The following is a 25668-nucleotide window of genomic DNA, read 5'->3' as shown; positions in this document are numbered from 1 at the left end:
TTTTCTTCCCGGTTTGTTGTGGGTGCGGGAGGACCGAGAATCCAGTGATGATACAATCGCCTCGGGTGTCTTTGCAAATGTAGCTGAGGAGTCGTGGGTAAATTGCTATCTCCTTCTAGAGAAGTTTTCTAGCTTGGAGAAATTAGTTTCAGGAATCTCCACATCCTGCTAGCTGTAACAGAACCGCAGCTTGGGCTTGCAGGAGGTTTGTAATTGTCCACCATCTTTTTAACTAATATAATTTTACACTTGCTTTAACCAAATACCCACGAGGGTTTAATGAGTGTGTTTTTAATTGCCCCTGAATCATTCCTACCTAATAGAGCATGTAATATTACTGCCTTACAGAATCAGGAATACTAAGCCATGAAGATTTAACCACGAAACAGTGGGAGTCATGATTCTAGACCACCACATGGTTCTGTGATATTTTTTTTTTTCACATAATCCTCTGGGGTCACAAATAAGTGGCATTACCTGATTTCCATAAACTGTCATGTTGTGTGTTATAGGTATCAGGTGAATCTGTACCCCATTATTTCCCCAAAAAGTATTAGTGGAATCTAGTGCATTCCTGCCACCCTCATTTCCCTAGAACAGTGGTTCTCAACCTTTCCACACTACTGTATCCCTTTCTGATTTGTCTTGTGTACCCCAAGTTACATTTCACTTGGTTACACAATCAGACATAAAAATACAAAAGTGTCACAGCACACTGTTATTAAAAAAAATGCTTACGTTCTCATTTTTACCATATAATTATAAAATAAATCAATTGGAATATAAATATTGTACTTACATTTCAGTGTATAGTGTATATAGAGCAGTATAAACAAGTAATTGTATGAAATTTTAGTTTGTACTGACTTTGCTAGTGCTTCTTATGTAGCCTGTTGTAAAACTAGGCAAATATCTAGGTGAGTTGATGTGCCCCCTGGAAGACCTCTGTGTACCCCTAGGGGTACGTATATCCCTCGTTGAGAGCCACTGCCCTAGAAGCTCATGAAACATCTAACACTTTTACTTTAAATACTTTTAGGAAATGGTTGCAGTTACCATACAGCAATAAAACTTTCTAAAAATATTGTTTTTAGGGGCAATGAGGGGAGAGAAATCAGATTTTTATCATGTTGTTTGCTTTTTATGTTTTCTTTTTCAGTTAAATGAGTTCAGATTTTGAAAACTAAACCTCTGACATAAAAAATAGGCAAAAGAAGCTAAAGCCTTTTGTTCAGAAAAACGTAGCTTTGAGGCAATTCAGTGGCAATGGCTAAAGATAAGAAGAAAGATGGCAAAAAAACAGAGAAGTTGGCACCTGCCCCTCCTCTTCCACCTGAGCCTTCATTAGAAGGTATTTCTTCAGTTCAGCTGTCATGTGTCCAAACATCATTGAATCAAGCGGAGGAAGCACAAGCAAGCCCTTTAGAATCCCAAGAAGAATCAAAAGAGATGGAAGAACCTCTGATCCAAGAAGCAGCTCAGTATTATGAGGAGCCTATTCTAACTCAACTTATTGTAGAAAAGTATGTTAAAACATGTCAGTTTAGTTAAAAACACATCCACTAGATGAGGACTTACTATTTAAGTACCCGTGGTGTGCTTGGTATTGTACAAAACATACTCATAGACATGGCTCCTGCCTTGTGGAGTTTAGAGTCCAAAAGGCAGATAGACATCAGACACAAATGCACTGCAAGACAAAGGGTAGTGGTAACTAGAATGTGTGTGTATGCACAAAGTTGTCTGCTCCATTTAAGACCCACTGTGTGGTAGAACACCAGCAGACTGGCTGTGCAAGGGGTGTTGGCATAAATAACTGAAAAGAGGGTGCCAGTGGGGATGGGCCTACATGATTAGAGTTCAAGTGGCCTTAATACCCCATAATAGCAGTGCTTATTATGGATGGAGAGCTATATTGCAGCCCTGTGCCCTGGCTCTAGAATCCGGCTTCCCTACCTCATTCACACTTCACTTGCATAAAGCCTGATTCTTCTTGCTTTATTTGCGTAAAATGAATTTCACTGTAAGTGTACATGTAATTTTCTATATAAAGTGAATACACTAGTGTAATTACATAATATTTGGTGCTGCTTATCATTTAGGGTGAGGTGCATAATGCGCATGGGGGTACCCACTTCCTGCCAGTACTTTGGTCATGAAAGGGGAGCAAGCCTGATGTTCCACCCAGTAGCAAAATACAGTATATGCTTTCACCCCACCTCTTCCAGAATGGGAGCTAACAGATGCTAACAATGTAATTTGGGTTTTGTCGGAAAGTAATAGTCATTATTTTTAACTTCTGTTGTTTCTGGTTTACTTGTAGTGATTTGATTATTTCATCATTAGTTTGTTTTCTTTGTAGCTATGAAGGAGAAAAAGTCCATGGATTATATGATGGAGAAGGTGTAGCATATTTTCAGGGAGGAAACGTATACAGAGTGAGTAGATCAGCATTCTGTTTATGGGTACATCTTTGGCAAGGCACTAAGGGTACGACTTCACAGCCTGTGGCAGCAAGGCTCCAAGCCTGGGTCAACAGACTTGGGCTTGCGGGGCTTGTGCTACAGTGCTAAAAGTAGCTGCATAGACATTGCAGCTCAGGGGGTTGCATGGGCTTCAGTGCCTGAGTTCCAGCCTGAGCTACAAGGTCTACACAGCTATTTTTAGTGTGGTAGCGCAAGCCCTGTGAGCCTGAGTCTGTTGACTCAGGATTGGAGGCTTGCTGCTGCTTGCTGTGTAAATGTACCCAAAATGTAATGGGAAAATTCTTTCCCTGGAGGAGGACATGCTGCTACTCCCTTTGACTTCATTGGGAACTGCACAGCTAAAATGTATGTGTTTTGAATAGTGGATTCTGTAGTTTCTAAGGGCTGCTGACATTCAAAACCTAGTTCTTTTAGTGCTGATAGTTAGAGGGGGTTTAATTAGAACATGTTACTTCTCCTCAAACTACTTAATAGCTATAGACCTAAGTTGTGATAAAGGAATAAAAACAATAGTATGTGTATTATTTTGAAGGGCATGTTTTCCGAAGGGCTCATGCATGGACACGGGACTTATACATGGGCTGATGGAGTGAAGTATGAGGTAAAGTGCAATGTAAATAATTTTAAAGTATCATACAGCTGATTACAATCTATACATGCAAATTATAGGAAAGCATGTAGGTTTGATGATTGCAGGTGGCAATAGCAAACTTATTGTAGTGGCTGTGTATTTAATTACATTTTCTGTGTTCTTTAAATTTGAGTTAGTTGTGTTTTTTCCTGTTTGTGCACTGTGAACAGGTGCCTTTCCCAGCTTGCTCTACAAACACAGTGCATGCACTGTAAAGTCCAAACTTGCCTCCTTCCTGCGGTTTGGCTTTTTTACAAAAAAAAAATCAACAATAAGATAACATACTGTGCAACTCAGAACTTCTCCTTGGGCTTGGCTGCTCCTAGGGCCCTTCCTTCAGGACAGCTCAGCCCACACCCTAGATACTGTCTCCCACAAACGTTTACTCTCATCTCCCTTACATCCAGGAGGAGTAATGAGTACTGCTGTCTCACTTGAGAGAGTAATCAATTTATAATTTAATCTCTTAGGGGAACTTTGTTAAGAATGTGCAGATGTATAATGGCAGTTACACATGGCCTGATGGCAGCATGTATGAAGGAGAGGTGAAGAATGGAGTCAGGCATGGCTTTGGCATGTACAAGTGTGGCACCCATCCAGTTTCATACATTGGCCAATGGTGTGAAGGCAAAAGACATGGAAAGGTAAATAAGAAAAGCACTGATGAAAGTATCATCTGGACCAGTGACATCTGGGATGAAAGACAGAGGGTTAGCACAGGGCTTCTGCATCACTTTTGTGGGGGACTTAAGTGGGACTCAACTGGTACATAAGCCTTGAATTATCCTAATGAAGTATCTCTGATGTAGCATATGTTAATTAAAATGAGTGGTCCTGGTGGGACAAGGCCTTCTTTTCTATTAAAAGGGATGCATTGTGGGAACACCCCAACTTTCTGCTTTAATATTAACTAGTAAATATATATGTTACCTGCCCTTTTAGGAAGCTCGAATTAGATGGTGACCAAGCTGATCAAGAGGTGAAGAACCAGAGGCTGTTTCATAAATAGTGGCAATAATGGCACAAAATACTTTGCTGAAAGAGCAGTTAGCCAAATCCTGCTCCCCAAATGTGCTGAAGATAGTAGCTTAAGTATGCCAATAATAATTATGACAATAGCTAAGTCTTTAGTCTAAGTACGGTGGGATTAGCATGCAGGCCTAAATTTTCAAAAAAGCTAGTGATTTTGTGTTCCCAAATTCAGATACCTTAAATTGGCCTTATTGTAAGAGGTGGATTCTCAGCATTTTCTGAAAATCAGGCCTCTTTAAGATGTTTCAAGTTGGACACCAATAAATTGAGGTACCTAAAATCACTGGTCACTTTTGAAAATGTAGGCCCTTGCACATCATTTCTAAGAGGCACTTGAATAGCACAGGCTGCTCTAGATGTTCACCAACAGGCCAATCTGGACGCTCACTTCTGTGTGGTTGTGGAGTTTTTACTCTATCATAATCATACAGTAGCTCCTCACTTAACGTTGTAGTTATGTTCCTGAAAAATGCGACTTTAAGCGAAACAATGTTAAGTGAATCCAATTTCCCCATAAGAATTAATGTAAATGAGGGGGGTAGCTTCCAGGGAATTTTTTTTCACCAGACAAGACTATAATATATATAATAATACACACACACACACACACACACACACACACACACACTATAAGTTTTAAACAAACAATTTAATACTGGTACACAGTGATGATGATTGTGAAGCTTGGTTGAGGTGGTGAAGTCAGAGGGTGGGATATTTCCAGGGAATGCCTTACTGCTAAATGATGAACTAGCAATTGGCTGAACCCTCAAGGGTTAATTCTCACACTCTACAAGGCAGCAGGAATGGAGGGAGGGGAGAGAGCATTGCAGACAGAAACACACACTGTGTGTGTGAGAGAGAAATACGCATTTCCCCTTTAAGTACACTGCCTTGTTAATTAGATCAGCTTGCTGAGACCGCAGCTGCTGCTGCCAGCAAGCTCCCTCTGTCCTGAGCCCTGTCGTGTGTCCCCCCTGCTCTATGGAAGATGGGGTAAGTGGGGTGCAGGAGCAGGGGGGAGGGGGACACCCTGACATTAGTCCCCCTCTTCCTCCCCCCCCGCACAGCAAGCAGGAGTCTCGGGGAGGAGCTCCAAGGCAGAGGGCAGGAGCAGCACATGGCAGTGGGGGGAGGGACAGCTGCAATTGCTAGCCTGCTGGGCAGCTGCTGCACAGAGAACTTAGGGGAGCGGGGAGCTGATATGGGGGCTGCTGGTCCACCCTGGTTCCAAGCCCCCACCAGCTAGCTGCAACGGGCTGCTCTTCCTGCAAGCAGTGGAAAAAGCAGGCGGCTGCTAAACGACGTTAGAAGGGAGCATTGCACAGCTTTAAATAAGCATGTTCCCTAATTGATCAGCAACGTAACAACAAAACAATGTTAACCAGGACGACTTTAAGTGAGGAGTTACTGTACTACTTGAGGGTGTTACAACAGTGTATTAGTGGATGTTTGTACAGAGTTTGAAATATGTAAAGCTCTATAAGGACTACATTTTATTATATATTTATTCAACCTTCCAGAATGTTGTCCTTGTTTCTGCTCAGTCATGAGCAGTGGGAATCTTTGAGTATCAGATGTGTCTCAGAATCCTTTGTCACATTTGTCATGTTGCCTCATTTGAAGCATGTCTGTAACTGGTACAAAGGATTCTGGGGTACATTTGAGATCTGTTCTTAAAAGTACCTATTGCAGACAACTGAGCAGACCAGAAACACGATATGGAGGAAGAAATTACACTGACAGAACTGTCCAGAGGAAGAGAACAGAACAATTAGGGCAGCATCCCAGTTGTGTCCTATGCCTTCTGAAGGATGCCATTGCAGAACTGGCTCTAGAAGTTAATGTGGAACTCTGGATGAGTCAGAGTACTGCTGCTTTATCTCCATCTGTTTACTGTAGTTAATAGATTCTGAGGTCAGAAGGGACCACAGTGATCATTTAATCTGACCTCCTGCATAACACGGGCCATACAACTTCATTGAAATAATTCCTGTTTGAACTAGAGCAGATCTTTTAGAAAAACATGCAACCTTGACTTAAAAATTGCCAGTGATGTAGAATCCACTCCAACCCTGATAAATTGTTCCAGTGATTAATTACCCTCACTGTTAAAAATTCATGCCTTATTTCCAGACTTAGTTAAGTCACAGCTATAGCAGATTCAGGATTCAGGCCAGGACATGGAACTCAAACCGCTTTAGTGGCACTGATGAATGATCTCCTCCTGTCAGAGGACAGATGTCCATTCTCATCCTTCTGGGCCTGTCTGCAACGGTCAGCAGACCATGAGGTACTGCTGTCTCACTTGAGAGAGGTTGCAGGGGCCCAGGGTAATGTGCTGATATAGTTTGAGTTCTCCCTGGAGGACTCAAACTTTGTAGTGATGAGGAAACTGCACCTCCACCCACTAGTCCACTCACTTGTGGAGTCCCAGAAGGATCATTTCTCTCTCTACAGTCCTTTTCAACATCTACATGCAATCACTAGGTGAAGTGGTCAGATGTCAGGAACTCAAGTGCCAGCAATATCTAGATGACACACAGCTCTACCTATTCCTCACCACATACAACTACACCACTACCACCAAGATGGCCTTCAACTCATGAAGAACAGCAAGCTGAAACTGAACCCAAGCAAGACAAGTGATGCTGGTGGGTAGAGGAAAGCATTTGGAAGAGCCTGCAGCCATGGTGTAATCTCCTTTGGTTGAAGATACATACCCACAAATACTCAATTTGGTCTAGGAATACTCTTGGATTACTTGCTGATGCTGCACTCTCACATAGCTGCATCTGCAAGTAATGCTATTTATCGTCTCCAATGGCTAGGAGACTCCATCCTATACTGGCAGATGATGACCTGACCTCAGTTATTCACACCTTACTCACTTCTCGGCTGGACTACAGCAGTGTGACAAACCTGGGCATGAAGTTTTCAGCACCTAGGAAACTCCACTAGTGGAGAACCGCACAGTGTGTCTCCTCCGCAACATAGGTCACTGCAAGCACATCAGACCTGTCCTCCACTTTCTACATTGGCTTTCCACAGAATTTTGAATTAAATTCAAGGTCTTGGTCCTTCTCTTCAAGGCGCTCCATGGCCTTGGCCCAGGATATTTAAAGAATGCCTAAAGCTCTGGGATGCAGGCCATGGTCTCTTCTAGCACAGTGGAACTCTGCAATAAGTGTAGAGCTTGTCTGTGTGGGAGACAGAACTTTCTTGGTAGCTGTGAAATGAACTCCCCCAGGAACTAAGGATCATCATTGCGCTCCAAGTATACGCGTTTCTTTGACCTTGCCTTCTTTAACATAAATCATAGCAACACATGTTAAAAACAAAACAAAAAACAACCTACCAAAACAAAACACTTCACTGCAAATGCTTCTCCCGGTGGGGAGAAGAGGAGAGAACAAACACATAACCAATGTAATTCATATCACTTGATGCATTACTGAAAGCTGCTCACATACTATGGTGATAAGGGCAGTATAAGAACCTATATAGAATAGAATAGATTGGTGAAAGCATTCCCAAAGGGTTTGAGGCCACTTAGCATTGTTTGGCTAAATGTAATTTTTAACATTTTTGAACACCTAAATGCTTGGTCTCTCTTAGTATGTAGCTAATGTTGGTGAAAATAACAGGATATCATTTTTTTAAAATTTTAGAGACTCAGTTGCTTTTAACATAAATTGAGTCTGTTTTTTTCTTAGCGACTGCTGAGGGAATGTTTGAATACAAGTGGTAATTGGTATATTTGGCATATACAGGGGTGATGACAACTTTTTATTGGGGGGGGGGAGCTAGAATTAAAAAATAATAAAATTAAAGCTCTTGAATATCACTTTGTGTAGTTTTGTACCATAACTAAATTTGTCCACTTTTAATAAAGAGAGGAAAAACAAGCTTCTTATTTCAAACTCTGCTTTTTCTTTCTTAATCCAATCCTTAAATTTTGGGGTGAGCTGAAGTCCACCCAAGTTCCCACTTGTCTATGTCCATGGTATATAATGTTACCTGAAAACATTTATGTGAATATTTAGGTATTGATTAATTAAACCGATCATACTCTTTGTTTCAGGGTACCATTTATTATAATCGGGAAGGTACTTCCTGGTATGAAGGTGACTGGGTAAACAACATCAAAGATGGCTGGGGGATAAGATGGTAGGTATAACATGTTTGTTCAGCACATCTTCAGAATTAATTTATTTTTATTTGGCACACACAGTCTAATCCTTTGTTCCATGTACTGGGCCTGATTCTCTACTGCCTTGCAGTTTGTGTAGTCATTCAGAGGTATACAAAAGGGTGAAAATGCTACCAACTCAGAATGGTAGAATTTTATATTTATCTTGCCCCTCTTTGCACGGCTATACCAGGCCTAGTATATGGCTTTAATTTTTACTTGGGTAAGCCTTTTTCTTCTTCATTCCTGCAAAGAAAACAACTAAAGATAAAACAATTAAAGACTGGCAGCAATAAACTGAAACATTTCTTTAAAAGAATTCTTCTTGATTGCATGGCAACACCCCTCATTCCCCCCTCACAAACAAATGAATTATTTTGTGGGATTGTGCATGAGAAGGTGTTCTGGTTGATTGTTTATGGCATGCTATCCTCAGACAAATTTTAGGATAACTGAGATTTTTGGTAATATCTTCTGAGGTTTGACAGAATGTGAAGTCTTCATGCACTGACATCAGACTTCACCACACAAATGCTGATGTGGATAAATTGATAATTGGGGGAGTTGGTCAGCAATGTTTACATTTTTTACGTCTGTACTCTGTTAGCTGATCCAGAGCACAGCCTTCTAAACCTACTGGACACCTTCCTTCTCCAGTTACAGACAGCAGGTTAGCTTTCTCAAGACATGCCAACAAAGCAGGATGTCAGTCCCTAGTTTTTTGTGTGTTGGAGTTTGACTTCAAAAGATACACGCTGAGCCCAGTTTTCAAAGTCTGCTAAGCCAGTTGCTCTGAAGTTTTGCATGTCCCCGAGACCTTTGAATTATTGGAGTCTTAATATATTATAATTGATATTTATTATTAAGTGTAGTCAACTGGGAATGTTTTCCTTTAGGTAGTATATATTGCAATCATAAACAAAGGAAAAATCAGAATGTAGTAGTATCAACATTGAAAATCTATCCCAGTATTACTGTTTTTTCCCAGCAACAAGATGTAACTCTTGTTATAAATCGGTGGATTTAGGCACCTAACTGCCATTGTACCTTGTTAGTGTATATGATAGCTGAGTAATTAACTTCCTTATTCATTTGGTTTCTTGTAGTTATAAATCTGGAAATATCTATGAAGGTCAATGGGAAAAAAATGTGCGCCATGGGGAAGGACGGATGAGATGGCTGACGACTAACCAGGAGTATACTGGACAGTGGATAAATGGCATACAGGTACTACACCACTTTAATTCAATACCTGACTCTTACACCGGTAAGATTAGATGCATCGATTCATACAGGAGTAAAGAAGCTCAGTATGATTCTGCTAATTGTAGATACAGGAGTGTTTTACTCATAAATTGCTTTTTATGTTATTAGTTATAACTAGCAAAAGTCCAATATTAAACCATGCTGCTGACTTGTTTTTATGAAAAGGTAACTTAATTTTACACACCAACCAAAGGAAAATATAAATTCTTCCCATAATAAAAATTAAATCTTTTTGGCTGCAGGATATTTAGAAACAGGCTTTAGAGTGAAAGCTTAGGGTTGGTGTAAGTGGCGGGGGGGCTTACCCAGTCCAGCACTGGACTGTGCCACTACCTCAGTTCCCCCTTCTTGGGCTTTCCTAAAACTGGACCCAGCCATTCAGAAGTCAGATAACACCCCTTCTTGGGGTCTGGTTTATTAAAACAACAACATAGTTAAAGTATCAATTTAAATCAAAACAAATCTTTCCCTGACTCTACATTTCCTTAGGCTGGACTCAACTGTTCTTTCCCAAAACCCAGCTTCTGCTGCCTGATGTTTCCTCAAACCTCTTCCTTGGGAGACTTCTGCTCCTGCCTCTCCATCTGGCTGGTGTGGAGTTCCCCCTTCTAAGTCCTTTCCCCTGACCCTGGGTCCCTTTCAGGAGTCTTCTTACTCCCTGCAGGTCTCCCTCCCTTCCTGAACTGAGCTGAGTAGACTCCCTTTTATTAGTCTTAAAGCCTATTATGTTGGGGAGGCAGCTGGCAAGGTGGGTCTGAGCCTAACTCTCTTACAGGGCCAGTCTACCCAATGATGTTTCTCCCCACTCCCCAGTTAGTTATATAGAAACAGGTTTTATATTTCATATAAACTTCAGTGAAAATAAAACTGTTTACATATGCAGGTCATTTGTATAGTTGATTTTATTTATGCTAATGTAGACCTCACTTAGTTAATTCTTATAGCTTAGTATATTAATTCAGTATTTTAAGACAGTTAAAAGTGAAAATATCACCTGGTCTGAGTGGTGACCTGAAGATCTAGCTCCCCAGTGTCCCCTCCTGTGAAAGAACCCATGGAAGCAGGCTGGGGTTGGCGTAAAACTCCATTAGATTCCCCTCACCAAGTCTTCCCCCATCATTCTGTTGGGGTAAGCGTGGGGGTGAGCTGCTTCCTTTTCACCCCCACATAAAATGGGCAGAGAGTTTGGCCTCCAGAGCAGCACAGCTCTCCTAAGAACTGGTTCTGGGACCCTGCCCTGGCTGCTTGGCAGGGCGCACAGACCAGGGAATGACATCTCTAAACTGTGGCCCATTTTCTATAGGAGACCAGCCAGTGAAGGCTGCCTGGAGGATGTGTTGAATTAGTTCATCCCCTGAGTGCTGCTATAATGCCTCCTGGTGGGCTTTATGTCCTGAGTTACCTGGGAGGAGCTAAGGTAACCTGGGGCTAAATCAAGCCCATTTAGCTGAATTAGCAACGGTAACCCTAAAACAAAACAAAACAAAGTCTAGGTAGTTCCATTAGACCTGCACCAATAGTAGCTCTTTGGAAAGTTCTTGTAATGGCTTGTTTTTTTTCAGCATGGGTATGGTACCCACTCCTGGTTTCTGAAGAGAATACCTGGGTCTCAGTATCCTTTGAGGAATGAATATGTAGGGGATTTTGTAAATGGGGATCGTCATGGACATGGAAGGTTCTTCTATGCCAGTGGAGCAATGTATGATGGAGAATGGGTTTGCAATAAAAAACATGGCATTGTGAGTATCGACAAGTGATGGGGGGGGGAAAGAAAAAGATCAAAATGCAATTAGGGCTCAGTCTGTTCTGTATAGCAAATGTCTAGGTAGCTGTAAGGAAAACCATGTTTTCCTTAGTGTATTGGAATGCACATATTGATGTCCATGCCCAATGAAGTTGATAGGATCCCTTCCACTGACCTCAGTGGACACTGGATAAGTTCCAAGTGGAGGAACATGGCTTGTATATGGTGAAATGTATTTTAACATAAAGCTTTTCAGTGTAATAGGTGTGTCTGATATTATCAGCCTTTTGGCTGATAAATGGCCTTTGTCTTCTGTTGGCCTTCTGGCTAAGGTCACTTTTAATGTCTGATGCACCTTCTCACAGGGGTGGACTCTAGCTAATAGGTTGTTTCCATCTCCAGCTATGGTGATATGGGGACAGACTGTTAAAGTATGTTGAAAAGCTGTAAACAATTTTAAGCATAGTGAAAAGATCCTTATTCCTCAGATGTTTCAGAGTAAAACATTTAGCACTTATATAGCACAGCAGCAGATTTTCATTGGTTGATCTCAAAGTACTTTACACATGCAGATAAGTATCATCCTTCACTTTGCACTGTCTCATATATTGCAGTTTAAACCTGATTTAGATCAGAAGGAAATCCAAGTGCTTGCAAACATATTTATTTTCTAATGATCTTTTACTAAATGTGTACATTTACATCAAAATGAAACAAAAGAGCCTCTCTCTCTCTCTCCCTTCCTCTCCCCCTCTTGCCCACCACCCAGGGGAGATTTGTCTTCAAGAATGGGCGTATTTATGAAGGGGAGTTTATAAATGATCAAATAGCAGAGTACCCAGCTTTTCAAGTGGATGCAATGAATACGCAGGATCTGAGTGGCATTCGTACACAAAGTCCCTTTGGCACTGGTGAGCAGTTTGAAGCGATGGTGGGGAAAGTAGATACTTTCTAGTCAGATAGTTCACATTTTATAAAAATTACACATTTATTGTGTGAGACTGTTCTGTGTTCACTGAAGAATCATACACATTTCCCTATGAAGGCTCATTGATAGATCAATGAGATATTTTAATTACTAATGCAAGGTTTCACAGGAAATTGCAGTTTTAAATCGTAATGTGTTCATAAAAGAATTAAAATTTAATATCATAAATGGCAATTGATTTCCTGTTGGTTTAGTTTCTCTAAGTTCCTTTGCACAAGCCCAGACAGTGGTGACAGGAAAAAGCAAAGCTCTTATGTTGTTATTCCTCCTATAAAAGTGCTACTTGGCTGGCTGCTCAGTTCAGAAATAGAAAAGTAAGGCTTGTCTGTACTATATGGTCATTTCAGCAGCACAGCTATGGCGTTGTAGCTATGCCGCTGTAGCTCTGTCATGTAAATGCTTCGTACAGGGACGGTAGGGGTTTTTCTGTTGCTGTAGATAATCCACCTCCTCAACTGTCAGTGAAGCATTCTTCCATTGACTTAGCCGCGCCTACACCAAAGCTTAGCATAGCTATGGCACTTAGTACACTTCATGTACACCAGAATTTTAAGTGTAGACCAGGCCTAAGGCTTTCACTCTGTTCTGGACCTTGCAATGCCTGCCCTAGACAGAGAATGATGTAACGCACGCACATGCATAAGATTAGGGGAGAAAAATCCTGAGGTGTGGCCAAACTGGATAGGGCAAAGGTCAGTGATATGTGTGTGCAAAGGTGATTTTAAAGTTCATCTTTGCACTGTCCTGATTTGGCAGCAGCTGTGTACGTATGGGTCCCCCTCAGATAAATTTGTATTTTTTGAGTTTATGCCTATATTCTCTCAGTGTAAACAGAGTTGTGTTTTTCATAACATTTTACAGTTCCCTTTTAATAGTTTTATAAAATATGATTTCCTAACAAAGATTTTTTTAACAAGGTCAACTTCTTCCACCCACCTTACACCCAGGAAAAAATGTTGTTTAATTACGTATTCCTCTTTATTTCCATGCTTCTTTTTTGTTCCATTTGGAAGACTCTTTAAAATGAGTGAGTTCTCATCCAAGCCACATCCTTAATGCATCTAGACACACTTGGAAACACTGCAACATGGAAATTTAACAAGACATGATGTTAACATGTTTTGTTGGACTTATGGAAGGTGGATGTGTGTCTTTAATATGTTAAGATAATGTTAAACAGTTAAATTTTACCAACTGGGGGTACTATTCTTCTCTTCTTTAAGTCAATGGAACTTGGAACAAGATAATTGAGGATATTATTTTATCTTTGTACATATTTTATTTTTATTTTATTATCCAAAGATAAATTGTTACTTTTGTTACTTGGTAGAAACCATCAGAATAGTTGATGGCCCAGGAAATACCTCTGTGTTCGGATCAAACATTGAACTAGACATATCTTCATTGCTGAACTTGTTTCCAGAGAAAGACAGACAGGAAGAAATGAAACAGGTAAGAGCCTGCACACTGCTGACGTTTTTCAGTTTTGTTGCTGATATGTTTCACATTATTTACTTTATTTTATTTGTGTGTTCTATACAAGTCTTTGTATTAAGCTATGATCTGAAAGTCTGAAGGCAATAAAAACCAACAGAAGCAAATGGACAGAGCAGTGCCAAAAGGGTGATGTTCTGTGCTGTTGAATGTTCCATAAAAAGCATTTTAAACAGGTCACATTAACTTTACTGAAAAGGCATTCAATATCCCCCTACAGGACATGGGAGAGGTTAGGTTGGGGCGTTTGTGGTAACATTCCATAATCTTACCAAAGGAGCATGAAACTCCACACGGTCAGCCAAGTTATGTCAGATTGACAAATTTGAAGATTAAATTCTTGTCTAGGGACTGTCTTTTATTCTGTGTTTGTACAGTGGGATCCTGGTCCCTAATTGGGGCTTCTGTAATACATACAAATAACACACAGTCCTTTAGCTATCCACAAAACTGGTGCAGTTCAGGCAACAGCAGGGCAGGTTTCCCCACAATTCCCTGACAAGGTCTCTTGTCCCTGACCTGTGGGGGCGAGAGGATAGTTCAGGCTCCATGCCTACCTAGTTTGTAGTCTTTATGGTGCAATTGCCAGAAAGGTTGCCAGATAGTGAGGTAGCAGTGTTAGGTTTTGGGATGTGGATTCTTTTCCACTGGGAAATGGACTAAGAGGATCAAACTCCTTTCTCATAGGACAGCAAAGGACAATCCTACGTTAACAACTTCTGGCAGTACTGTCCCTGGCTGGATTTAGTAAATACATCAGCTGAGGTTACTACTTGTCATGAGATTAAAACTAAGGCATGCCATTTACTGTTTTGTGTAGGTAGAATATGCGGTATTGAGACATATTACAGAACTGAGAAGAATCTACAGTTTTTACAGCAGCTTAGGCTGTGATCAGTCTCTTGACAACACCTTCCTGATGACTAAGCTCCAGTTCTGGAGATTTCTGAAGGATTGCAGGTTTCATCATTACAATGTAACCCTTGCTGATATGGACAGGATACTGAATGGTTTGTATGCCTATAGATTAACCATTATATGCTTCTGATAGTCAGAGTTGGGGACTAGGAGTCTGAGAATTGGGTTCTATACACAACACTGTGACTGACTTGTTCAGTGCCCATGGGCAATTTACCTGTTCTCTGTGATATGGGCATAAGAAGAATCACTCATGTGCTTTGGGATCCTCAGGCAAAAATAAGCACAAAATAATAACACTCATCAAAAATGTTTTAAAGCATTATTTTAAAAATCATACTTCTGTCTGAATTATATTCCTTATTATTGTTACAAGTAACACTTCAGGTGACTAGAACTGAAAGAGATTAAAGAGGAAAGAATTCTTTTTCCCCCCCAGTTTGTTTACTTTGTGTGTTCGACACCAATTTGTGTTTAATATGTGTCACTGTTCTCCTGCATAGCCAGTTAGTCAGTCAGCTTCACCTGTTGCTGTTGTGAGTCTTTGACAAGTTGCAGAGGCACAACCTGATCCTTGCTACACAAGGGGTTAGCTCTAGCTTTGCTTTCCCTGCCCTATGCTCGTGTGCCATGGGGAAGAGCTCTAAGAAGGGTTCCTGAAAAGGCAGAAATCAATGGGGCTTTGCCTGACCAGGTCCTGAGTGATTTGCTCAAGACTACAGGGCATTTTGAATTCTCCCCTACCCTCATGACCCAGGTAGGTGATGCTCTGTTGGCTTGCTAACTTGGAGGTAGTGCTACCTCTAGTCTAGTCTAGTGAATGTTGGATCAATGTGGGAGATCATAGGAAGATGAGAGAGGCCTATTGGCAGATGTGGTGATAAGCTTTTTGTTATTTGTAGATCAAACTGATTCAGCTAGTATTGCTAATGGAGATTCTTTTCTTCTATCTTCTTCTTGTTTTAGAAGATAAAACAACACCTGAGGAGGTGCATTCTCCATATGAAACTTTGCTGCTAAGAACATTTTTGACTTGCCTTATTCATCTAGCAGTCCATATCTATCACAAAGAACACAAGTAAGTGCTTTTACTTACTTTTAGTGAGAGTTCCCCGAGTTTCAGTGTTTGACTATTATATAATTACTAGATGGTAGCCATTCTCAGAATTCTTCCTCTGCCCCCTCTCCTTTTTCTGACCTTTCTTCTGCTCCTTCTTTCTTTCTTTCTCCTTCCTCTGCTAATGCCCTGTCCACAGCTCCCTGGGGTGAGTGGTTGGATTCAGATCTCAGGAGAAAGTTCTCTCCTCCTTCTTCTGACTTTTTTTTTTTTTTTTTTTTTTAACTAGTATTGAATTATTTAGGGACTGTACATGGCATGCATACATCCGTTTCAGTTGAATAGTGGAGTCTGGCTTTGTGATTTGGCTTCAGTCTGTGGCATTGCCATGCAACCGTCCCCTCAAAAAATAAAATAAAAATTTCCCAGCTTACCTTAAAATTCTTACTCCCAAGGGTGGTGGAGCACAGGCTTCATACAGATATAGTATAAGTTCCAGAATGTCATTGACATATGAGTGCCTTTGGCTGGTCAGTAATACTTTATAATGGGTAATTATATAAAATTTGATTTGTATTGTTTTATGTAAAATATAGTAGATAATCTGTTCGGAGGAAGGGAGGAAAAAGAAAATACTGACTTTCAGTTGGGCTTGTGCTCCTAAGATACTTAGTCATTTTTGAAAATCCCATCCGATATGCCTGTAAATTGTATAAAATACATCCATTGCTTTGGGCTTCAGGAAAATAAATCAATCTTCTGGAGCTTCACAATGTGACAGCATTGCAAATAGGCCCTAGGGATAGAACATAGTTCACTGAAGAATTTGTCAAGGAAAAATCCACAGTCTAACTTTTACAGGATAAATATCCAGTGTTGCACTTGTGAATCAAACAATGATCCATAATACCTGCTGTGCAAAAAAGGAAGATGTAATATAAAACTTTGTTTTAACTATAGAGATAAAGGTCCATATCTGTTTAAGTGTTTCTCAAAAATGATGATGAAGAACATTATTCCCAATGCCTGTCATATACAAGGTAAGTAATGCAACACTTTTCTGTGCTAAGCAGAATCAATTGCTGTTAATAGTTATTAAACAAGTTTTATTTAAACTTCTGTATTTTCCCACTTCACTTTTACAGGCATTTTATTCTGTGAACAACAACAAACTGTCTGTGCAATTAATTACATTGATAAATGCTGGGAGATATACAGGGCTTACTGTAGACCAAGCACCATACCTCCTTATGAACCCACAATGAAAATGAGACACTTCCTCTGGATGTTGAAAGTAATAATCTTATATACTTTGATTTGTGTGTCTAGGTACTAATTTATTTGTCTAGTTCACAGTGACATTTTTAAACTCTTTTCACTAAGGGCCTGCTATTGAAAACACTTAAGAACTTGAGTAACTGTATTCACATAAATTATCCTATTGGCCTCAAAGGTATGGTTCACAAGAATAAAGTTGCTCACATGCTTAACTGTATGGAGGATCCAATTCTAAATTCTTTGATTCCTCTATGCCTTAGACTTATTTTGAGTATTTAATGTTTTTAATCAATTTAAATATTTTCACTAACGCTTTTTTAAAGGTAGATACTAATTGTTACTGATTAAAAATTAATGTCTGCAGAAGTCCAAGGCTGACAGATTCAGAAATAAAATAACATTCAATAAACAATATTTTTAAATGATGTATTTATGTAATTTGAAGTATGGTAAAGCATTGTGGACACAGGATTATTTCCCAGAGCCCTGGAATTTAGGGCCTGATCCAAATCACACTGAAGTCTCCCATTGATATCAGTAGGTTTTGGATCAGGCCCTTAATGATTAAAAATCAAGCCTGCTTACACCTCTGGAAATCAGCTGCCTGCTTGCAAGACTCCTCTGCATTCCTATGGGGAACACTTACTGATTCACCCCTTCTTTTATGCAGAGTGGAATTAAAAAATAAAATAAAACTGGCAGATAGAGAAATGGGTAGCTGTTGGGTGTATCTAAGTCAGCAGGATCCAGGGGGATAGTTAATTGATGAACTTTCCTGAACTTTGGGTTTAACATACTATATAAGTGAATACTAGCTCTGTTGAAGTCAATGGCAAAACTCCTGTTGACTACAATGAGGTCCTGATTTTATCCTACATAGCATGAATTATTTTGTGAGAGACCAATCCTGCTTTCATTGAAATCAAGGGGAATTTTGACATTGACTTAAAAGGGAGCCAGATCAGGTCCATATTTAAAAATATCTCAAGTAACTTTTGACCTTTTTGACATACAGGATTTAAATATGCTAAGCAAACAATTAACTGCTACAAAAATTGTGGAAATACTGGTAAAGGACAATCCTTTTGTACGCGATGGAGATGACAGCAATTTACAGCATGAGGTATGTAAGGAAAAAAGTACATAACAGTTCATGATGCAAATCGTCAGCAGGTAATTGCTACAGGATCAATTACAATTATTTTTAGAAGATGTCAGCAAGTAGAATTGTACCATCATACCTTCCAGAAGAGAAGAAAAATAGTGTTGTTTATACAGAAGAAATGGAGCTGATCATTAAGCGTCCCATCTTGATATTCCTTTGTTCAGCATATATCATCTGGGTTATTTTATCCCACATACTTCTCATTGTTCCATGGTTTGCTCATTATCATGCCCTTCCTATTACTGGACAGTTAACTGCAAATGTGTTCTCTATGCCCTGTGACTGCACACTGGATGTCTGGGATATGTTCGGAGAGTACAACATTGCATAGTTGTGCAGGACTCTTTGCATCACTTATTTTCCATGGGGGAATTGCACAGGAGTGCACAGATGGAATGGCTGCACTGGGAGGTCTCTGCACTTCTTGCTACTTAGGATCATCAGCGGAGTGGTGAGATCCTCAATCGTGCAGATCTGCTGGCCCAGGAACCCTGAACATTGGGTGTGAAGCAGCAGTGCCTGCACTTCCAGCCTACAAGGCTGGAGTAGTGGCTGTGGAGGAATTTTATTGCAGCCTCTCAGCCAGCCTGCAGGTAGAGACTTCCATCCCCTCAATCCCTGTAGAAATCTTTTTGCACTCCAGTGTTGTGCAGGGTGGGTGAATTTTGTCCCTAAGGAATTAGTTTTCACCCAACGGCAGTCTACTGTAATCTACATTATTGAATTTGTTATAAATACCTGTTTGTGGTGGCTTGGATGGACGTAGTTTGTTTTATTATTAAATAATCCATTACATGCCCGTTACTGTAGACTCTAGGCACAATGCATACAACAAAACACTGTCCATTCCAGACAACAATATAACCATTTCCTTGTCCACCAGATAGAGAAATATCCCTGAGCCTTAATGCCAAGTGTAGCAAAAACTTAGCCAGGAGGATGATGCAATACTGTATTATCATTCAGTTGTATGCAATATGAAATACTGTATATTACCTGCTAATGTCATAATAGCATATACTAATGTAATAGGACTTTGGTTCTGATCAGTTTTCCACAGAGAAGAAGGGTCATGATCATTATTGATTATTAGGCCCTGATTCAGTAAGCTCTTTAAGCATCGTGCACATGAACAATCCAATTTAAGTCAATGGGACTGCTTATGTGCTTAAAATTAAGCATCTGCTCAAATGCTTTGCTGGATCAGATGCTTAGTCCTCAAAGAGGAGATTCTACAGAGATGAAGTAATTATTATTATTATTATTATTATTTTACTCTAGTTGGTTTTTCTTGAATTCTTTGAAGCTCTCCTTGATTGCGCCCTGTTATATGTTACCAATGATATGATTAAGCAGCAAGTAGATCTTGTAAATCAAGAAGGAAATGGTTATAGAACTGAAGATTACACAGAAGGGGCACGACATATTCTGCAGCACCCAGAATACTCCTCATTTCAGGTACTAATGATGTAGCACTTCATATGCTATGTTATAATTTAATATTTATATTACAGTACCCATCGAGAGCCGAGGTCTCATTAATGGACCAAATAGTTCTGGGTTCCATGCAAACATGTATGAATTAGATCCCTCTGTTCCATGCAAACATATAGTCCTTGCCCCAAGGAGGTTACAGTTCAAGAAAATAAGTGACACACAAAGGCTGGGAGGAAAGGGATCCAGGCAAATGTATACAATTTTTATATACACTTACACTTTTTTCCTGATACTTTATATATATGCAGAATTTATGTGCAGCCCATCTGCCCCTTAAGCCACTATTAATTGGCTGATTTCCTATAAGCATTTTGGCAGAGGAAAGTGGCCTTTCAGATCAGTTCAGAGAGGGCGTAATTGGCAGCATGGAAAAAGGCACAGATATTTGTATGGGAAGCTCACAAATGGGTGGACATTGTTGGAGAGTGAAGTTCACATGATAAGAGACAAGTGCCTATCTTCTGTAAAGTGCCGCTCTGTTCTAAAAAGTGACCCTGTAAAAATGGCATTCTAGTTATTGCTTCTCGGCCTTTTGGCTGAGGGGTGAAAACATTATCTATTTTCAGTGAGTCTCAGTGTTTCACAGACAGCTAGATAGTTTTTTAAAAAAAACAGTTAAAGATTCTACAGATCAAATGATGCTTTCAGTGATACCTGTGCAAAAACACTGTCAGCAGTGGAGATGGCCTGGGGTAGCTGGGCATAATTTGGTTTATAGAATTTGGTAGAGGGCATAATTTGGTCTGTAGAATCTTTTATTACTAGCAATGATGCACAATACAGAAGGAACCCAGCTTGATTCTCAGAGCTTAGGCTGAATTTGCAATGCTGTCAGTTAGAAAAAAAAAATCTCTTTACTTGCAAAGTGAGCAATTTCTACCTGGAAATTAGTGGGAGACAATGAATATGGAATCCACAATAACATTTTTAGAGAGTGTTGTGAAAAATTACTTCACCAGAACAGGGTTCCACCATAGGTGCTGGAACTACGGGTGCTGGGGGGGGCTGCCGCACCCCCTGGTTTGAAGTGGATTCCATTATATACAGGGTTTACAGTTTGGTTCAGTGGCTCTCAGCACCCCCACTATACAAATTGTTCCAGCACCCCTGGGTTTCACTGTATGTAATACCCAAACCCAATAGCTACATTAGACGCACAGAATGTTTATTGCTTCCATTAGCCATTTTGATGCTTTGTTGGCATAGCTATTTCTAGCTTCAGAGGGTGTAAACCATTTGCTAATGTAATTGCATGCTTGAGTTTGATTTCTAACATGATAAAGTTACAATACCATTTTCAAAACTGTACTGGATTATGCTGAAAACACCATCTCTTTTGTGTTTATTTTGTATTAGTCCATTCATAGCAGAAGTATGACCAGTGCTGAGGTAAGCCATGAACCCTCTGAGACAAATCACTACTACATTACTACAAGGTCTTCAAGCAAGCTAGCACAGTCACCTGATAATAGAATAAAGAAACCTGAGGTCGGTAAAACAGGTGCTCTGAAAAGGAAAGTAAAAGGACCATCATTTTTGCTTTTTCAGGCAGGGGGCAGACAGGCTTGACTCTTTTTTTTTTTTTTTTTTTTTTTTAAAGTTGTATGTAGTTTGAGATCTAAAACACATTTGAAGAAAATCTGGCCCCATTGATGTCAAAGTGAGTTTGCCCTTTACTTTAATGGGGCCAGGATTTCATCTGTTGTTAATAGAATAGAATATATATGTGTGCCTGCATGCATGTGTAGATCTAAAATAGATATATTTTGTTTAACAAATGTAAATGTTTGCTTCCATTACTACCTCCAAAGACCTGTGTTTAGAATACTGTCTCCTCTAGGGCAGCTGATGACATAATTAATAACTAAAGCAGGAAGAAAGCATTGAAGAGTTACATTATAGATAAACCTTCGTGGGGCACAGAAGTTATAGCTGGGACTAGTGGGCACTGTGGAGCCAAGCTTTAGATTTAGTTGCACGCAGGGAGCTGGGAACTGGTCAAAGAGACTTGGAGGCATCAAGTAAGATCACCCCAATTTTAATTTGTTGGTATTTCTGATAGCACATATTACATTTTCAATGTTTAATTTCTGAAAATGGGACCTTCTTACTCACCACATCTGTTTCCTGTGTATATTTTGGGTCTCAGCTGCTTATTTAATGATTAAAAAATAAGCTTTTACTATTCTTTCCTCCTGTTAACACTACAGAGTTAATAAAGGTGCACAAGCAGGAGTATATTCATTCTCTCAAAGAAGGAATTCCAAAACTACGTTCCAAAATGGCAGAGTCAAATTCTGCCCACAGAAAACCTCTGCAACTCTGTTTTTACTGGTTTCAGAGTAGCAGCCGTGTTAGTCTGTATCCGCAAAAATAACAGGAGTACTTGTGGCACCTTAGAGACTAACAAATTTATTAGAGCATAAGCTTTCGTGGGCTACAACCCACTTCTTCGGATGCATATAGAGTGAACCATATATTGAGGAGATATATATACACACACATACAGAGAGCATGAACAGGTGGGAGTTGTCTTACCAACTCTGAGAGGCCAATTAAGTAAGAGAAAAAAACTTTTGAAGTGATAATCAAGATGGCTCAGTACAGACAGTTTGATAAGAAGCAAGTGTGAAAATACTTACAAGGGGATATAGATTCAATGTTTGTAATGGCTCAGCCATTCCCAATCCCTATTTAGCCCTGAGTTGATTGTGTCTAGTTTGCATATCAATTCCAGCTCAGCAGTCTCTCGTTGGAGTCTGTTTTTGAAGTTTTTCTGTTTTAAGATAGCCACCCGCAGGTCTGCCAAAGAATGGCCAGACAGGTTAAAGTGTTCTCCCACTGGTTTTTGAGTATTATGATTCCTGATGTCAGATTTGTGTCCATTAATTCTTTTGCGTAGAGACTGTCCGGTTTGGCCAATGTACATGGCAGAGGGGCATTGCTGGCACATGATGGCATATATCACATTGGTAGATGTGCAGGTGAACGAGCCACCGATGGTATGGCTGATGTGATTAGGCCCTATGATGGTGTCACTTGAATAGATATGTGGACAGAGTTGGCATCGGGCTTTGTTACAAGGATAGGTTCCTGGGTCAGTGTTTTTGTTCAGTGATGTGTGGTTGCTGGTGAGTATTTGCTTTAGGTTGGGGGGTTGTCTGTAAGCGAGGACAGGTCTGTCTCCCAAGATCTGTGAGAGTAAAGGATCATCTTTCAGGATAGGTTGTAGATCTCTGATGATGCGCTGGAGAGGTTTTAGTTGGGGGCTGAAGGTGACAGCTAGTGGTGTTCTGTTATTTTCTTTGTTGGCCCTGTCTTGTAGGAGGTGACTTCTGGGTACTCGTCTGGCTCTGTCAATCTGAATCCATCGGTGATCTTCCAGAAAACACCATCCTGGCCACTATGGACGTAGAAGCCCTCTACACCAATATTCCACACACAGATGGACTACAAGCTATCAGGAACAGTATCCCCGATAATGTCACAGCTAACCTGGTGGCTGAACTCTGTGACTTTGTCCTCACCCACAACTATTTCACATTTGGGGACAATATATACCTTCAAGTCAGCGGCACTGCTATGGGTACCCGCATGGCCCCGCAGTATGCCAACATTTTTATGGCTGACTTAGAACAACGCTTCCTTAGCTCTCGTCCCCTAACGCCCCTCCTCTACTTGCGCTACATTGATGACATCTTCATCATCTGGACCCATGGAAAAGAAGCCCTTGAGGAATTCCACCATGATTTCAATAATTTCCATCCCACCATCAACCTCAGCCTAGATCAATCCACACAAGCGGTCCATTTCCTGGACACTACTGTGCTAATAAGCGATGGTCACATAAATACCACCCTGTACCGGAAACCTACTGACCGCTACACTTACCTACATGCCTCCAGCTTCCATCCAGGACACACCACACGATCCATTGTCTACAGCCAAGCTCTAAGATATAACCGCATTTGCTCCAATCCCTCAGATAGAGACAAGCACCTACAAGATCTCTATCAAACATTCTTAAAACTACAATACCCACCTGCTGAAGTGAAAAAACAGATTGACAGAGCCAGACGAGTACCCAGAAGTCACCTCCTACAAGACAGGGCCAACAAAGAAAATAACAGAACACCACTAGCTGTCACCTTCAGCCCCCAACTAAAACCTCTCCAGCGCATCATCAGAGATCTACAACCTATCCTGAAAGATGATCCTTTACTCTCACAGATCTTGGGAGACAGACCTGTCCTCGCTTACAGACAACCCCCCAACCTAAAGCAAATACTCACCAGCAACCACACATCACTGAACAAAAACACTGACCCAGGAACCTATCCTTGTAACAAAGCCCGATGCCAACTCTGTCCACATATCTATTCAAGTGACACCATCATAGGGCCTAATCACATCAGCCATACCATCGGTGGCTCGTTCACCTGCACATCTACCAATGTGATATATGCCATCATGTGCCAGCAATGCCCCTCTGCCATGTACATTGGCCAAACCGGACAGTCTCTACGCAAAAGAATTAATGGACACAAATCTGACATCAGGAATCATAATACTCAAAAACCAGTGGGAGAACACTTTAACCTGTCTGGCCATTCTTTGGCAGACCTGCGGGTGGCTATCTTAAAACAGAAAAACTTCAAAAACAGACTCCAACGAGAGACTGCTGAGCTGGAATTGATATGCAAACTAGACACAATCAACTCAGGGCTAAATAGGGATTGGGAATGGCTGAGCCATTACAAACATTGAATCTATCTCCCCTTGTAAGTATTTTCACACTTGCTTCTTATCAAACTGTCTGTACTGAGCCATCTTGATTATCACTTCAAAAGTTTTTTTCTCTTACTTAATTGGCCTCTCAGAGTTGGTAAGACAACTCCCACCTGTTCATGCTCTCTGTATGTGTGTGTATATATATCTCCTCAATATATGGTTCACTCTATATGCATCCGAAGAAGTGGGTTGTAGCCCACGAAAGCTTATGCTCTAATAAATTTGTTAGTCTCTAAGGTGCCACAAGTACTCCTGTTATTTCTGTTTTTACTGCACAAAACTGTGTCTCCAATGCGGTTGCACTGCTGTAACTGGGGGCAGAATTTGGCTTGCAGAATTTTTATTACTGTTGATGTAAAGATGTATGAATGAGTTTTAGTAATAATAATACCCCTCCCCCCCACATATTATGAGGTGGGAAAATTTCCACTTGACTCTCGGATCCTAGGATATGTTTGGCATTTAGTAAGCAGCTCTGGCTCTGGCATTTAGTGAGCAGACTAAACTTCATAGAGGCTCACTGAGAGACAATAGACGTGGAACTCCTCATTGCCATTGTACAGTTGCTTGTTAGAGGGGAGGACAATAATGTAAGGCTGCAAGACAAAGAAGCTGCATAATATGAAATTTGGAAGATCATAGTTTCTCTGTCACTTTATTTTTCTTCACATCCTCCATTAATCTCTCTCTTTCTTTAGCTGCACTTGTAAAGAGTTTCTGGAGACAGCAGTTTCTCCTACTAAGTAATATAATCAGTAGAGGAGATTCATTTTTTACTTCAGCAGGACAGGACAACTAATGGTATCAAACAGTTACCTCAGAAGGACACGTGTAAGGACAGGACCTCTATTTTCAACAAGGCTCTAAGGAACATGGCAGCCATCTTCTGTGAGCCTGTTGTTCAAGAAGATCCAGCTAAAAAGCCTATTAAAAAGCTACTGTAGATGGCTGCTTTGGTAGGTAGCATGGTCTAGTGCACTGAGGATAGAGCTGGAAATCAGGTACTTCTGTGGTCTAGTCGTAACTCTGCCACTGTTTTACTGTGTGGCCTTGGACAAGTCACTTAAGCCCTGATCTGGTAATTGGCTCAGCACAGACACATCCCTGCAATTTAAGCGGGACTCCTATG

General features: G+C 40.5%; 1 protein-coding gene across 1 annotated transcript in view; it reads left to right on the top strand.

The window, feature by feature from the left end:
- The first annotated feature begins 1266 nt into the window (after positions 1-1266).
- The window catches only part of LOC135884925 (radial spoke head 10 homolog B2-like), a 36750-nt gene continuing 12348 nt past the window's right edge, over positions 1267-25668 (top strand). Inside the window, exons 1-16 of the mRNA XM_065412513.1 lie at positions 1267-1523; positions 2363-2438; positions 3019-3087; positions 3588-3761; positions 8234-8319; positions 9448-9568; positions 11170-11346; positions 12121-12262; positions 13670-13791; positions 14654-14843; positions 15718-15829; positions 16769-16848; positions 16954-17102; positions 18102-18209; positions 19533-19709; positions 21105-21236. Coding sequence (XP_065268585.1) covers positions 1267-1523; positions 2363-2438; positions 3019-3087; positions 3588-3761; positions 8234-8319; positions 9448-9568; positions 11170-11346; positions 12121-12262; positions 13670-13791; positions 14654-14843; positions 15718-15829; positions 16769-16848; positions 16954-17102; positions 18102-18209; positions 19533-19709; positions 21105-21236 — 2172 coding nt within the window. The remainder of the gene's footprint in view (positions 1524-2362; positions 2439-3018; positions 3088-3587; positions 3762-8233; positions 8320-9447; positions 9569-11169; positions 11347-12120; positions 12263-13669; positions 13792-14653; positions 14844-15717; positions 15830-16768; positions 16849-16953; positions 17103-18101; positions 18210-19532; positions 19710-21104; positions 21237-25668) is intronic.

This window comes from Emys orbicularis, chromosome 10 (genome assembly GCF_028017835.1).
Source record: "Emys orbicularis isolate rEmyOrb1 chromosome 10, rEmyOrb1.hap1, whole genome shotgun sequence".
NCBI lineage: Eukaryota > Metazoa > Chordata > Testudines > Emydidae > Emys > Emys orbicularis.
Note: the sequence above shows the minus strand (reverse complement) of the source record. Positions and strands in the feature narration are given on the sequence as shown.